The sequence below is a fragment of the Notolepis coatsorum genome, assembly GCF_963971535.1.
Source record: "Notolepis coatsorum genome assembly, chromosome: 1".
Classification (NCBI taxonomy): Eukaryota; Metazoa; Chordata; class Actinopteri; order Aulopiformes; family Paralepididae; genus Notolepis; species Notolepis coatsorum.
Genome location: NC_140165.1, coordinates 221,534,141 through 221,550,994, shown reverse-complemented (window position 1 = coordinate 221,550,994; position 16,854 = coordinate 221,534,141). Strand labels below are relative to the sequence as shown.

The following is a 16,854-nucleotide window of genomic DNA, read 5'->3' as shown; positions in this document are numbered from 1 at the left end:
GGCCTGTTAGCTGAGTAAACATTCCTTCGACCCAACTGTGAAGTTGATTAAATAGGATATAATTTTGAAGAAAGCTTGTCAGCATCAACCTACTAATAAAATTCACAAGAAGCCATAGTGGCAGTAAACGTCTGAATCTATGTCATCGTCGAGGAAGAAAAGTGTTGTTATGTCAATTCCACATCCTCATCAAAGTAGGCATACGGTCTCCAACAGTGCTAAAGCCACCATTACGCACACATACAACTGTGTTTAATTACAGCAACCCCAGTCCCTCTGCAGTAAACAGAACCTATGATGTTATTCCATTCCGACCTCATCCAATCAGGAGCAAGAACTCCACACTGCAAAAATGGTCTGACAAAAATAAGAAATAAAAACTAATATTACTATTAATTAACCTGTTAAGCTGTAGCCCTATTTTCAGAAATTTTGCCTAAAGGTACATGCCTAAGTAAATGGAAGATTGCTCCACTTCTACAAGGTCAATTTGCATGTTCTTGGTATCTAGGGACCTGGGGGTATGTATTCCCAGTGTCAGAAATATTGTGTCTGTTTACTAGGCTTGAGTAAATTGTAATTAAAAAAAGGAGAATATAAATTATGATTTTATTTTGCATCTGTGCCGGTGAATAACACCATGTTACAATTGCGGAGCTAGAGATTTCGCTCACTGAGCTCATTCAGCACCTTCTTGCGATCAAGTGTACAAAAAAATCTAACCAAATGAATAAAGGGAAGATGATTAAACAGAAGGATTTGTAGATACAGTAATAAATTATAATCCGTTTGAATTATAAATTCATATTTGACCTTGAACTTGACCTTGACCTTATTATGGCCAAATTATACATCTATGGATAGGGAAAAGGCTCCTCTTTCCAATGGCAGTGTTACATCTGGATTTAGTCATTTCCTCACGGTTTTACGATAAAAGAGATATAATTAGTATTTTTCAGATAAATTCTTATTTTTGGTAAATCTTATAAAACATCGGTACAAATTTAAATATACACTTTGACTACTGTTTGGCTGGTCTTTACTCTTGGCTACATTAGAAAAAAAAAACACAACATTAAAACCTCTTAACATCCAAGGGCCCTCTTGAGGACGATTCGCGACGCGCCACTTTGCCGACCTCTAGCGGCTCGGGTGTGCATTTATTTTAATACAATATGTAGATAGAATTAAAGCCCTATTTGTTGCCTGTCGATTGCCCTTACAGGTGACAAAATCCATTCAGCAGTTCTCAAGTTACATGCCAATATGTGAGGCGTGCACCAAAGTACACATTACCACCCCGACTCCCGGGGCTCTAGCTCCATCAATCATTTGGCGATCTCGAAAAGTTTTGGACAGGGTTGTAGCCAATGAGTGTGGCTTTCCAATGATACCCTACATGGGGATCTAATACTGTCTCTATTGATCGATTCATGATAAAAACAGCAGGGTCTCCCAATTGGGGGACCTTACATTTTAACAGGTTGCAAATGTGTCCTTGAAAAAAGTAGAGTAGTAAGCATTGTAGTAAGCAAATTTGGCTTGGTAAGATTTCTTGAAATAAGTTAATATATCTAGGGTTCTCTCTCCTCATTGGATAAAGTGGGAAGGGATACCAGAAAATGTATTTTGTGTTTACTGCAGAGCGGAGGGACTGAGAGACCCATGTTACTGACCAGAAACTCTATATGGCTGTCGGAATGTAGAGCTATTTAACACATATTTTGACAAAAGAATACCACTTACAGCACCTTTAATCATTATCTTCTTCAGGTTTATGTCTTGTTGTTTAAATGTTAATTTAAAAGCCACATCCAACATCATGCTTTATTGTGTCAGGCCTATAGCAATAGTTCCAGCTATACCAGCAGTGGAAACCAAAACCGTACAGTAGGGTCATTGGAAACACATTCTTTACAATAATTGTATTTGTTCATTATATCCAGACGGTCATAAATGCACACATCACCATCAAGAGCCAGAACATCCACGTCAATTCACTTCCTCACCAAAACTCTGTCTTCCAGCAGTCCTCATGTATCATTAAAGACAAGCATAATCCACATGAACCCTTTCACTACCACACTACAGAAGGTTAACCTTTCACTACCACACTACAGAAGGTTAACCTTTCACTACCACACTACAGAAGGTTAACCTTTCACTACCACACTACAGAAGGTTAACCTTTCACTACCACACTACAGAAGGTTAACCTTTCACTACCACACTACAGAAGGTTAACCTTTCACTACCACACTACAGAAGGTTAACCTTTCACTACCACACTACAGAAGGTTAACCTTTCACTACCACACTACAGGCGGTTAACCGTCTGTAGTGTGGTAGTGAAAGCGTTAACCTTCTATAGTGTCGTAGTGAAAGGGTTAACCCTTTGTCTTGTGGCAGTGAAAGGGTTATCCTTCTGTAGTGTCGCGGTGAAAGTGTTAACCCTTTGGTAGAGTGGTAGTGAAAAGTATAATAATGATTGTAGTTGCATTCAGTTTGAGAGAGTTAGCTACCAAAGCAAGGGACATGCGGAGAGCATGTAAGAACATTGAAACAACGGTATTAAATCAAATAAAATCTCAAGTAGGCTATTATGCATATTATATGACAGTCAGGGGTTTAAAGGCACCAGACTAAGACTTATCCCTTACAGTTGTATCCTTTATTGGTGGGTTTCTGTTTTTTAAATTTAAAACGTCAAACATCAAGATATTCCCTATGTCAAATCATGGCATAACAAAGTATTATATAACATTATTTCCAAACTGTATTTGAACATGATCTAAATGAGGGCAATCATAGGTAGGCCTACAGACAAGGCATTCTCTATCCTACATTTTCTACATTAGTCTATCTACCTTTACCATTCTCATCACTATTTCCCAATCCCCCCAAACTGTGCGTACACATGGTGTGGCCGTGGCGATAAGCACATTCTCACGTACATTTCTTTTTATTTTTTTTTATAATTCCTGACTTCTGCTTAGAAAGTGGCATACGCATCTTACAAGCCTCGGTTTGTGAGCTGCAATGGTATTCAGAATAGATTCATCATAGGTTTACCCCATTCCCCGCCACACACACACACACACACACACACACACACACACACACACACACACACACACACACACACACATACAGTATACAAACACACACACATGCACACACAAACACACACACACACACAAAAACACACACACACACACACACACAAACACACACACACAAACACACACAAACACACACACACACACACACACACACACACACACACATAAACACACATACACAAACACACATATACACACACACACACATGCACACACACACACACACAGACACACACCGCAATAAACAGTAAACATGTTCTCCAAAAGGTTTTTGCATCCAGTTTATTGAAGGGAAGGGATCAAACTCACACTGAACAGTTGGTCACAGCCAGTGAGAGACTGTGATCAGTGAGAGAAACATGTCTGTAAATGTTGTTAATGTTGGAACACTTGGTGCATTCCTTTCAGAGGAATTCACTGTGGAAGGCCACTTCTGTGCTGCTGGTCTGCTGTCTGGCTCACATCCACATGAGGCTGCTGCCCCCTGGTGGCCGGTACATCTCCCCCATGATCCTGCTGCTGCTGCTGCTGCTGCTGCTGCTGCTGCTGCTGCTGCTGCTGCTGCTGCTGCTGCTGCTGCTGCTGCTGCTGCTGCTGCTGCTGCTGCTGCAGAGAAACCTATATCAACACATACATGGACACACAACACACACACACACACACACACGCGCGCGCACACACACACACACACACACACACACACACACACACGCACGCACGCACGCACGCACACACACACACACACACACACACACACACACACACACACACACACACACACACACACACACACACACACGAACACACATTCAGCTAATGAATGAGCTAGAACTCACAGGAGCCACACTTGCTAAAACAGACTTGCCCTGAAACTGACCTGCTGAGGGCAGCAGTGCATTTTATTTAGCTAAACTGTCCTCATATATAGATCTAGTGTACATGGCCTTCCGTTCAACTGCTTCCTCACATCTACCCTGTTTCCCCTCTTCTTCCCCTCAGCGGCACGGTGGTGTAGTGGTTAACACTGTCGCCTCACAGCAAGAAGGTCCAGGGTTCGATTCCCGCTTGGGGACCAGGTTTCCATGATGCCAGTTACCCAAGTGGGGTATCTCCCAGGCCTTTCTGTGTGGAGTTTGCATGTTCTCCCCGTGCTCGCAAGGGTTTCCCCCCCCGATAAGATAAACCCAATGGAAAAACATGCACAACAATAGATCGCTAACGCTGTGGCGTCCTTGACGAAGACGGACAGGAGCACTTGGATTGGTCCCCTGGCGCGGCTCACGTTGACGCCTGTCTGCTCCCGGCTGCCCTTGGGGGGGAAGGACGACGGGATGGGTTAATCGCAGATACGAATTGCATGCATGCATCGCATGTGTGCCGATTGATGACCTCTGAGCAGGTCCTAAATTAAATTATTAATTATTCTTCATAGAGCTAATAGCGGCTGGATAGGTATCAATGGTGTGGTGGAAACTGGCCTGTTCCCATCAGCGGTGTTGTGGGTCCTGTGTGGGGACATGGGGTTGAAGGCTCTCCAAGGCTCCTGGGACCCATTCAGGAGGGTCTATGCAAGGAAACAGCACTACCGGGACTCACCACAGCGCTTTAGGTGTGGAATACAGGCTACTACATTATGTAACATGTTAACATTAACAGTCATTTCCATGTACTGTAGGTTGTCAGCAGAAACACTTAAAGGGGGCCACCTCAGTCTTTTAATAGGCAGCAGAGAGACCCACAATCTGGCGTTGAAACGAGGTGAAGATGAGGATACAGAACGTTCATTATCTCGCAGTAAAACGTATATTTCTTTGGATCGGATCCTTTCACACCATCTGCCTCGTCCAGATAGAGCTCCTCAGGGCCGTGTGTTCCCTCGAACACCCTGGCAGCGTTCAGCAGATGCTTGGAGGGGGTTAGTGTTAGTCGTCGTGGCTCCCATGAGAGACTATTAAAAAAACACTGAAACATGGTGCTCATTAAAAAGTCGAGATGTTCTAACTTTCAGCGTCTGGCACCGCAAGCGCTAAAAACGCTGCAGAGCGCAAGAAACACTGCCTGTAGTGCCTCGAGAATTATTCAACGAGGAGAGGAAAACACACATAAGTGAGGAGAAGAGGAGCCAGCGCTCTAACGACAGCTCCCCGGGGTCCACGCTGCCTCAGAGGCTGCCCCCCAGGCACCGCGCTGGCCTCTAATCGGAGAGACCGGACCTGCATCAAGCACGTCCCAGTTCTGCGCGGGACAGCTCCTGAATTGCGGCCCACATTATCCCCATCTGTTTCTGCATTGTGTCCGCGTTCCCTCGGTTCTCCCCCCCCCCCGGTCTGCGTAATGCTCATTGTTTGCACTGTGTCGTGACCCGGCTCCCAGACGCAGCCAGAGAGGGAGACGCACGTGGGTTCAAAGGAGTAAGGAGAGTGGGATTTAGCGTAAAACTAACAAATAAAAAGTACAAAAACTGAAGTGAGAGTCAGTGCCATCAGCAGTGTAAGTGAATGGATGCATGGAAGGTATGGTGGGGCGACAGTGGCTCAGGAGATAGAGCAGTCGTCTGGTAATCAGAAGATTCCCTGTTAGATTCTGGCTCCTCCCAGCAGCATGTCGAAGTGTTCTTGGAAGACACTTAACCCCTAACTGCTTCTGATGAGGAGCCAGAATCGAACCGGGAATCTTGGCACCTTGCATGGTTGCCTCCGCCGTCGGTGTGTGAATGTGAGTGAATGGGTGAATGTGAGACATACTGTAAGTTGTAAAGCGCTTTGGATAAAAGCACAATATAAATGCAGTCGATTTACCATTTTCCATGGTGTATAGTACTGTAGGTGAATGGATGCATGGAAGGTATGATGTATAATAATGTAAGTGTATAGATGTACGGAAGGTATGGTGTTCAAGTTCAAGTTCAAGTTCTTTAATAGTTGTCATACAGAAGTACAGAATACTTTCATACAAAATGCTTCTTACTGTTACGCTCCAGAGACTGTGCTAGACAAGATAGTATCAAATAACATAATAACATAATATAGCATGAATTTAGAAGAAGAATGAGGTCACAGTTGTTCGGTATAGACATATGTACAATGTTCTGAGTTACCATATAATATACAATACACAATACTATGCAGTGTACTAATGTACAGTACTATCTAGTGCAAAGCAGAAATGGGATGAGGTACAATTTTAGGTACAATTTACAGTAAGGTGTACGAGTTGTAGTGCAATCCTTCATCCATAAATATAAAGTGTGGGGAGTGGGTGCTACAGTGTGTTTGTTTAAAGTGGGTGTGTGCTATAAAGTGTGTGTAGTGGGTGCTACAGTGTGTTTGTTTAAAGTGAGTGTGTGCGTGTGGATGTGTGTGCTATGTGTGTTTGGTGGTTGTTGTTGTGTAGTGTTCATTCATTGTTCGTTTAGCAGCCTGATGGCCTGGGGATAGAAGCTACTTCTGAGTCTTTCTGTGCTCGCCTTGAGACTCCTGTGTCGCTTGCCTGACGGCAGCAGTTCAAAGAGGCAGTTGTTCGGGTGGCTCGAGTCCTTAATAATTCTCTTAGCCTTCCCCTTGCAACGCTTGTTGTAAATGTTCTGGAGAGTGGGGAGCCCCCCTCCAATTGTGCGTTCGGCTGAACGTGTCACTCTTTGTAGTCTGCTTTGGTCTTTTGCAGTGCTATTCCCAAACCAGGAGGTGATGTTGCCGGTCAAGATGCTCTCTATTGTACATGAGTAGAAGTTCTTAAGGATCTTCTGGCTGACTTGGAACTTCCTTAGGCGCCTGAGGAAGTAGAGGCGTTGTCGTGCCTTCTTCACCACACTGTTAATGTGTATGGTCCATTTCAAGTCCTCGGATATGTGGGCTCCGAGGTACTTGAAGCTGTTGACTCTCTCAACCGGTGCCCCGTCGATGCTGAGGGGGCTGTAGTCCTTGACCCCCGACCTCCTGAAGTCCACAATCATCTCCTTTGTTTTGCTGACGTTCAGGGAGAGGCTGTTTTCCTGGCACCATCCCGCCAGGACCTTGACCTCTTCCAGGTAGGCCCTCTCGTCGTTGGCAGAGATCAGGCCCACCACCACTGTGTCGTCAGCAAATTTGACGATTGTATTGCTACTCCGCTGAGCCACACAGTCGTGTGTGTACAGGGAGTAGAGGAGGGGACTCAGAACACAGCCCTGGGGGGCCCCTATGTTGAGGGTGATGGATGAGGAGGTGCAGTTGCCTGCTCTCACCACCTGGGGTCTGCCAGTCAGGAAGTCCAAGACCCACTGGCAGAGGTCATAGCCCAAGCCCAGGTCCCTGAGCTTGGCTATGAGTATGGAGGGGACTATGGTATTGAATGCCGAGCTGTAGTCGATGAATAGCATTCTCACATAGTTCCCCTGCCTCTTGTCCAGGTGTGATGCTGCTGTGTGCAGCACATGGGATATGGCGTCCTCCGTGGACCTGTTGGGGCGGTATGCAAATTGCAGTGTATAGTAGTGTAAGTGAATAGATGCATGGAAGGTATGATGTATAATAATGTAAGTGTATAGATGCACGGAAGGTATGGTGTATAATAATGTAAGTGTATAGATGTACGGAAGGTATGATGTATAGTAGTGAAAGTGAATAGATGCACGTAAGGTATGATGCATCCATCATCACAGTCTGGTACGGTTCCACTGACAAACACACCAAACACAAACTCCAACGCATCACCAAGACAGCCTCCAAAATAATTGGCTGCCCCCTCCCCTCTCTGGACTCCATCTACACCTCACGCACAGTCACCCGCTCTGGTAAAATAATCAACAATCCCTCCCACCCAGCACACCACATATTCCAGCGCATGCCCTCAGGTCGCTACAGGTCAAATTTAACCAGACACACACACTTCACAAACAGTTTTTTCCCCACAGCAGTCCGAACACTAAACACCCTGCCCGCCCCATCCGTCACTGACTGACACTGTTACATGTGACTGTCCTGTATGTATTTATTTATATATGTATTTATTGTGGGGATTGGGAGGTAGGAGGGTGGTGTTTTATGTCTGATGTCTCATGTTGATGTCCCAGTGCTTTTAACAAACTGTACCGAAAACAATTACCACCAACCATCGTTGTGTGGCATTAAAGTATCTTGTATCTTGTATGTATAGTAGTGTAAGTGAATGGATGCACGGAAGGTATGATGTATAGTAGTGTAAGTGAATGGATTAGGGATGTGCATAATGGTTATTTTGATAGTTAGCTGTCATTAACCAGATGAAAACTGGATAATTATCTCTCTCTCTCTCAACATGACGATATAAATCTATCTACCTTTACCGGACAACATTTGTACAACATAGACTACACATAGCAATCATCCATGAGTTGCTGCTCATCATCACACAACTTTACTTTATTTGTTTATTTGGACGGGACAATGCAAAATTAATGAACACAGTGGAGTGTAAAAATTGTCGGATTTAGCATGAGGCTAATATTACAAAAATACAGTGTGCCTTCATGGTAACTGTGATTTACTCATCATTAGTAGCAACACTTGTAAAACTGACTGAAACTCATGTCCACAGTACAGTACAGTCCCCATCTTCATTTGCAAAACCCAGGGTTGTGTAATAGTGTGGACATTGTGACAGACTCTGGGGTGTTATGAGTTGTTACTAGACTGGATTTAACAAAATACACACGGCACACAGTAGAAGCAAGTTTAACAGCAGTTTTAATGCTGTTTAGGGGGAAAGGAGGGGTTAGTGTGATCGTCAGCCAGTCCGTAATTCCAGAGAAGCGTCTTGGTCCTTTAGCGGGGTTCGGTACAGAGAGAGCGGTTCTCGTACGGGCGGGGGATGATCCTGGAGAAGAGACGTCAGACAAGCAGGGGTCGATGCACAGGCGGGTTCTCATACGATCAGGGGATATAGCACACAGCAGGGTCCTCCTTCAGAAAGCAGCTAGACACAGCATGGGGTCACACAGACAGCAATCTTCCTCTTCTTCTTCTCTTCTCTCTTACTCACGTTCGTACAGGTTTCGCCTCAGCTACTCCAATTCATTCTGTCACTCTGTCTCCATTTTCGATCTTCCTTGATGGTGTGGTGATTGTGCTCACCTGTCTCGGGCGCGTCTGGCACAGGTGTGCTTCATCTGCGCTGATGCGCTCTGCTCTGCTGGGAGTTTCTCCGAAACTCCTAATATGGGCATATGCCCCAGGACCTTGGCCGACACATAGAGGCCGTCTATTACCACGCCAGCCTGTCTGCCACAACATGCAGAGACGGATATTGTGAAAATGATGTTGCAGACACCCACTCAAAACAAACAACAAACACCATGTGCAGCGCATCAATAGAACATATTGTTGTATCTTCTGACATGACAATGGAACCAAGTAAACAGTATATGCCCACGGTTGACCAAACTCATACCGCCACACAGCACAAACGCCCACTAGCTGTGGGGCTTACAGTGACAACTTCATGCTCGTCTTCAATTAGGATAAGGATATTAATCATCAGCACTACTATTTTGTTAATCTGTCCAAAACAGCCCACAAAACAGCCATGGAGCCATCGGTCGCGCTCTGTATCTGTATTGATGACCGTATTCCCAGGGTCTTTGTCTGTCATTTGATAATCGCCAGCCTGTTGATTCTTCTGCATTTGGTCCGACTCGTTTGAAAAGCTCAACAAATGTGACTTGTCTTTTTTACATTTCACCAGTTTTCCACCGCGTTGTCTACTTCACGTGCACTCAATTCATCTTCCCCATTGACAGTTTAATAGAAGAAGAAGAAGTCTTTATTTGTCATGCAGATTTAACACAAACACAGCTTTGACTGTGGCTGGTGTGAGCTGGGTATTGTAGTTTTATGAAATGTGCAATGCACAGCCATTTTTATAGGCTCATATTTTGCTAATAACACTTAAAATCATTGGTAAACAAACGTAGTGCTGAAAATATACACTTTGACTGCTGGTTCGATAGGGTTAGGGTCTTTACTCTTGGCTACATTTGAAAAAGAAACGCAACATCACTTAATATGGACTGTATTGATCTATTTGTGACATGAAATAAACCTTGTACCGGTACCAGGCCGATCGGGCTTATATCATGCATAATTGGAGAGGATTATACTCAGGTGTGCAGTACATATGTGAAGGTAGTCCGTGTGAACAGGATATAAGACAATATGACCCTCTCTCTTTCCCTCTCTTTCTCTCTCTCTCTCCCTTTGTCTCTCTCTTTCCCTCTCTCTCTTTTGCTCTCTCTCTTTGTCTCTCTCTCCAGAACTACAGCCGTCCTCCGGTCATGGCCTTGGCGGTGCCCGTGGCAGTGCGGTTCCTCCAGCGAGGGAACCGGGAGCTGAGCAGGAACATGTCCAGTTATCTCTCCCTGGCCGCCATCGCTAAAGCCGACCTGCTGGCCGAGCACACCGATGCCATGACACACAGCGTGCTGGGAGGTAGAGAACACACACACACACACACACACACACACACACACACACACACACACACACACACACACACACACACACACACACACACACACACACACACTCGGATGGGGGGGGGGTTCAGCGCCGCTGCCGCTGGTGCCACTTCTCGTGGGCATTGAGTCAGATCCTTGAGCCACACACCTGTCCACAGGTGGCGCAAGGGAAGCCAGATACCTGGGGGATGCCAGCCGCCCGCTGATGTCGTTGAGTGCGCCTCTCAGATCTTCGGTCTTGGTTGGTTTGGTGTATTTGGGAAACTGCAGTGGCACAAGTGACTTGCCAGGCTGATCTGTCGAGTGCCAGAGTTTCAAGCTGGGTGGTGTTGATGTTTGCTCACTTAAGGAAGTCTAGTCCCTGGTGTAGTCCTTAAAGCATATCTTTTGGCCTCCAGCAGCCCGCTTTGCTCCTCTCATTTGGCCATAGAGGACTTGGTGGGGCAGGCGGTGGTCAGGCATACGAATGGTGTGCCCTATCCAACGAAGACGTTTTTTGGCAACAGCTGCGGCCATACAGATTGAGTTGGTGTTGTTGAGGATGTCTGTGTGGGGGACTCCATCTTCCCAGGTCAGACCGAGGATCCTCTGTAGGCAGCGGATGTGGAAGGCACACACACACACACACACACACACACACACACACACACACACACACACACACACACACACACACACACACACACACACACACACACACACACACACACACACACACACACACACACACGCACACCTTTTGGGTCTTGTCCAGTGTTTCCGTAATTATATGTATATTTATGTATTGAGATTTTCATGTATAAAGATACTGTCAGCCCACGATCTAATCAGCACCAAAAGGGACGACATTTGCCTTCCTCACCCACTTCGCCATCATGCTGGTCAAGTTCGATCTCAACGAAGGGCCCCAGTGTGTGGAATTACCCGTTCACTTCAATGTTAAAACCTCACAGTAAAAGGCGGCTAAGTGGCGCAGTGGGCAAGGCGCTCGCAGGATATGCTGGGTTCGAGCCAGCTTGGCTGGTCGTTCATACTAACACAATTGGCAGTGTTAGGGGTGTGAAAGCCGGTGGGTGGGGATTGGACGTTGTGGACAGCGACTCCTACAGGTCGGTTGGTGCGCCTGTACAGCAGAATCAGGAAGTATCGGGGGCAGCGTGAGCCTCCCACGTGTTACTCCTCGCCACTGAGAGATCGCGCTGTACAGGTGAAAAGATGCGACGGCTGCCTCCTCGTGTACCGGAGGGGACACGTGATGCAAGGCTTGGTCCTTACTGCTGCCGACCTGTGGGAGGCATAGTCTAGCAACGTTCGAGACAGGGGAGGGGAGAATTGAAGGGAGAATTGGCGAGGCGAAATTGGGATGGGAGAAAAATAGAAAATAAGGAGAAAAAGTGGATAAAAAAAAAAAAAAAAACTCACAGTAAAAGACTCTGGGCGGGATCCACAAAGGGTTTGCATGGCTTTTTCCTACACAAAGTCTGGTGCAATTATCGCGCATTTAAATGAGGTAATATGGGCGGAACATGTCCCCTTTCTATGCAAATGAGCCTCATCAAAAAAAATGCTCCCAATCCACAAAGCCTGGCGGCAATTGCACCGAGCAGTTAACGCTACGCACCTACCGTCTTCACAGACAAGGTGGTAACTAAGCGCAAAGCCCTAAGAGCTATAAAGGGGCATCATGCCAGCGTCACAGGTGATCATGGCAGCAGTAATTGTTGCCAGACGCAGGCATCGTAATGCCAGGCGTGCCCGTGAAAGAATATTTAGATATTTATTGAATTGAGACCGAAATCATCCGGAGACACAGGTTGCAAGCTCAAGCAATCCTTTATCTACTGGATGAAATCAAGGATGATATTGAGCCAGCCACCCAGAGATCCCATGCAATCTTATTTATTATTTAAATATTGTTATTTAATAATAATAATAATAATTCATTTATTTTGTATAGCGCTTTTCAAAGACCCAAAGTCGCTGACAATAGGCAAAAAATAAACAAAGAAAACAAAGAAACATAGAACCACAGGGAAACGAGGAAAATAAGCATACACAGGAACATAAAACCACGAATAGGGGAGTGAGTAGGGGAGACAGTCGGGAGGAGAGTAAGGGAAAACCAAGGGGGGTGGGGGGGGGGGGGGGGGGGGCAGGGGAGGAGAGAACGTGGGGCAGCGGGAAATGGTGGCGAGTTGGAGGAGGGTGGTTATGGGTAAGGAAGGTTGAATGCTTGGGAGAACAGGCAGGTTTTGAGTCTGGATTTGAAGGTGGAGAGTGAGGGAGAGTCTCTGATGGTCTGAGGGAGGGAGTTCCAGAGTCGGGGTGCAGCTCGTGAGAATGCCCAGTCACCAAAACGTTTGAGTTTAGATGACAGGACAGTGAGGGAAAGAGTGGAAGAGGACCGGAGGGAATGGGTGGGGCGGTAGGGGAGAAGGAGGTCAGTCAGGTGGGGGGGGGGGGGGGGGGGGGGGGCAGGCTATGGAGGGCTTTGAAGGTGAGGAGTAGTGTTTTGAAGCTAATGCGTTCCTTGATCGGGAGCCAGTGGAGGACAGGAGTGATGTGTTCGCGGGACCGGGTGTTAGTGAGGACGTTGTCGGCTTTCCCAATGTTGTCGGCCTTATTGATTGATTTTTAAACAAGATTAACATTTTGCATCATGCTGCAACTTTTATTTGTGTTATGCATTTCTCTTGCTTGTTTGATTATTTCTTCATTATATAAAGCACTTTGAACTGCAATCCTTGTATGAAAGGTGCTATATAAATAAAGATTATTATTATTATTATTATGATTGACTGCTGTTACGAGTGGAACGTTTAGTTGGCATGGTGGTTAGGGGTGGGCAATATGACGATATTAAATAAATATTGGGTACAATTCATTAACGATACACTTTTTAAACATATCGTGGACATCGTGATGTTTTGCACAAAACCTCACGTCCGTTTCTAAGCCGCCGCGGCTGAGATGAGACTTACTTTAGCGCAGCACTTTCCTCTCTCCCTCACACAGACACACACACTCGCCCAATTTACGTCACGTACACGCACATACACGCCTAGAGGTGGTAACTAAGTTAGCCGTTAACTAAGCTAAGCTAACTAACGTTAGCCGCTAACCCTGGAAACGCTCACAGGGGAGTGATCCACGCCACCAGTTCCATTAGTGAGAAAAGGGGGGGTGGGGGGGTTATATTGACGAGGCTTGACAACAGAGGTTTATATAATCATCATATTGGCGTGACTGTATCCATCAAAGGGTTAAATCAAGCATTTTTAAGTGCTTTAGAGGAAATATCAAAACATCGCAATATATATCGTGTATCATGATGGAGCAAAAACATATCGTGATCATTTAGAGGCCATATCGCCCAGCCTTAATGGTGGTATGTAGAACCCAATTGCAGCAGAGACACGGAGAGAGGATTGACAGGAGGCGGAATGCGTGGTTGCTCTTTCACAATAACGTGCACTTTATTGTGACACACGGAGCATAACATGAAAAGAAACACTTTGAAATAGGAAAAGAAAAGAGAGACCGTGGTCTCAAAAACGAGTTAATCACAACCTACAGAGTACTCACGACGGTGAACAGGAAACAAAAGTAATGACCCAGCAAAGACTGCTGGGCCGACAACACTTAAGTACACAGACTAATTAGAGACATGAGGATGATTGAGTAAATGAGACACAGCTGGGGTAAGGACTAAACAGAAAACATAACAGGGTTAATATACAGAACATGACAAGACCAACAGCACATAAATACAACACAAGGGAGACAAAACTAAATTAGACAATGGCGCACAGCACCGACAACAGATGAACACACAACAGATTAGTGATGACAGACAGGACATTTATAAATACAAGACAACAAAGATGAATACACTGAACTAGGCCACCTGGTGGTTGAGAGACGTAGTTCAGGCGTGGGAAATGTCCATGGACAGATGGGGGTTGTGGAGCAGTACCGGGGGGGGGGGGACGTTACAGACTGCAGTGGCATAATTTCAGTAAAAGCCAAGATATGGCAAGGGAGGGGGTGGGGTGGGGGGTTGATGGTGGATTTCTTTTGCCATATCAGTTGTGCAATAATACATTTTGGTGAGTTGTTTCTATACAATTCACATTTGAATCAACAGTATTATGGTGTTTATTCAGTTTGTATAAACAAGTGAACGTCCTCTGAGCTCTCTCTCTCTGCCTCTCTCAGCGCTGTCAGGTGCAGACTGCTCCGCAAGCCAACTGTGCTGGAGCAGATCAGGGAAAAACACACATAATGGGCTGCGCTGGTATCTCATTTGCGCAATGTCCTTAGTGGATAGCTCGCAAAGACGGAGCAGATAACGTGTGCAAACCCAGTCCAGTTAAGGGTGCAATTACCACCACACAATCCATTCTTAGTGGATCCCGCCCTCTGAGTTCAGTTCAGACAAGTTCAGATTGGAGAAGAATCTAGGCCTGTCACTCACTCCTGCAGAACGGCACAATATATGGAGAGGTTCAATAACAACAGCTAATTCAGTTAGATTCAGAGTCATGCAATGGACAGTTTTAAACATCACCCCCGCAAGACTCAAGATAATAGATGGAAGCTCCTCTGATGAATGCTGGCATGACTGGAGAAGTTGGGACTCTATCACATATGCTGCAGCTGTGGCACTGTCCTGTCCGTCAGCTTGTCATACTGTATGTTAACATCACCATGTGTTCTACAGCTGTGGCACTGTCCTGTCCGTCAGCTTGTCATACTGTATGTAAACATCACCATGTGTTCTGCAGCTGTGGCACTGTCCTGTCCGTCAGCTTGTCATACTGTATGTAAACATCACCATGTGTTCTGCCTGCTGGGCAGCAGGCTAACACAGTTACATAAACCCAATGTGTAATCTTTTAGATTTTTCTCTACAGATAATTGGTTTGAATGAATTTCTAAACTTCAAGCTCAGTACGGAAATAATTGTAATATAATCCAAACCATAATTTCCTAGGCTCTAAACCCCACAAATATCTTTACCCAATAATTCATTGTGTATTGAGAGATGTTTTGCTTTACTGCAAAGATGCAGACTGTACATCTACACGTGAAAGAGCTCTCCTCGTCTACCCTCAACCAGGCCTTCCAAAACGCACCTTAGATAGACCTCTGGTGTTTCTTTTCTCAGGGTTCATCATAGGTCATAGGTCGCTAATAAGTGGTGTTGTCCATGTGATACATTCCATACTATAGAGTAATCAGTGGCGTTGTCCATCTTATACATTCCATACCATAGAGTAAAATTATGGGATTATGTAGGTATTATAGAATGATAATTCCTTGATTCTTGTTGACATGTGTTGTTTCTTGAGAGTGCATATTTCTGTCTAAATTGATAGTTGATGTCACTATGGCAGGCAGGGAAATGTCAGGTTGGATCAGGATGAACAAAGGTTTTCTTTTCTCTAGAAGCAGCTGCTTGAAGTGTGCAGTGTGTATACAGTAGTGTGTGTGTGTAGTAGTGTTGTCACGATACTGGAATTTCGACTTCGATACGATACCTTGAAAAGTATCGATACTTTCGATACTTTTGATACAAAAAAAATTATAATAAAAAAAAAATGTATTATAATTTTCTTTTTTTTTTTTTTTTTTAACAAATTTTGCTTTTGTTGCTGGTTGATTCTCCTCAGCTTCTCTCTGGTACTATACGAGAAGATAAATACACTTTTAAAAACCCTTTGTTTATCTTTAGATCAGAGAGAGAGAGAGATTTCTCCGGGGCTGGTAACGTTAACCTCATGTCGAGGAGAGAGAGAGAGAGAGAGAGAGAGATCGAGATCTCCGGAGATTTCTCCGGAGCTATGCTCGGAGCATTTATTAACGTTACATTTTCAACAAGATTGCTGCTAATTAAACAGTTCATACGTGTACTAGTGTAGTATGAATGAGTAGTATGAGAGATTTCTCCGGGGCTGGTAACGTTAACCTCATGTCGAGTGTAGTATTGTATGACCTCGACATAATGTTTAAACGTAATGTTACTCCGTTTCCATGCAGTAATTATAAAGGTAGCCGGCTAGCTAGCATAAGCTAACAGAGGAACGACTAGCAGTAGCTATCTAACGTTAGCTAATAGCTGTAACGTACAACGAATCAGCTGTTGATATTATGCGCCATCAGTAGACAACGTATCATGTATTAAACTAGAGTTAGTGGTTTAATGCTTCAGTCACAGTGACGTTGAAAGAGCAGCTGTCACGAACCTCTTTTATTTCT

General features: G+C 45.1%; 1 protein-coding gene across 1 annotated transcript in view; it reads left to right on the top strand.

Moving 5' to 3' along the window:
* Nucleotides 1-16,854, top strand: part of veph1 (ventricular zone expressed PH domain-containing 1) — a gene marked incomplete at its 5' end in the record, with an annotated part of 371,113 nt that overhangs the window by 28,331 nt on the left and 325,928 nt on the right. The window contains 1 exon segment of the mRNA XM_084328762.1: nucleotides 10,390-10,564. Coding sequence (XP_084184888.1) covers nucleotides 10,390-10,564 — 175 coding nt within the window.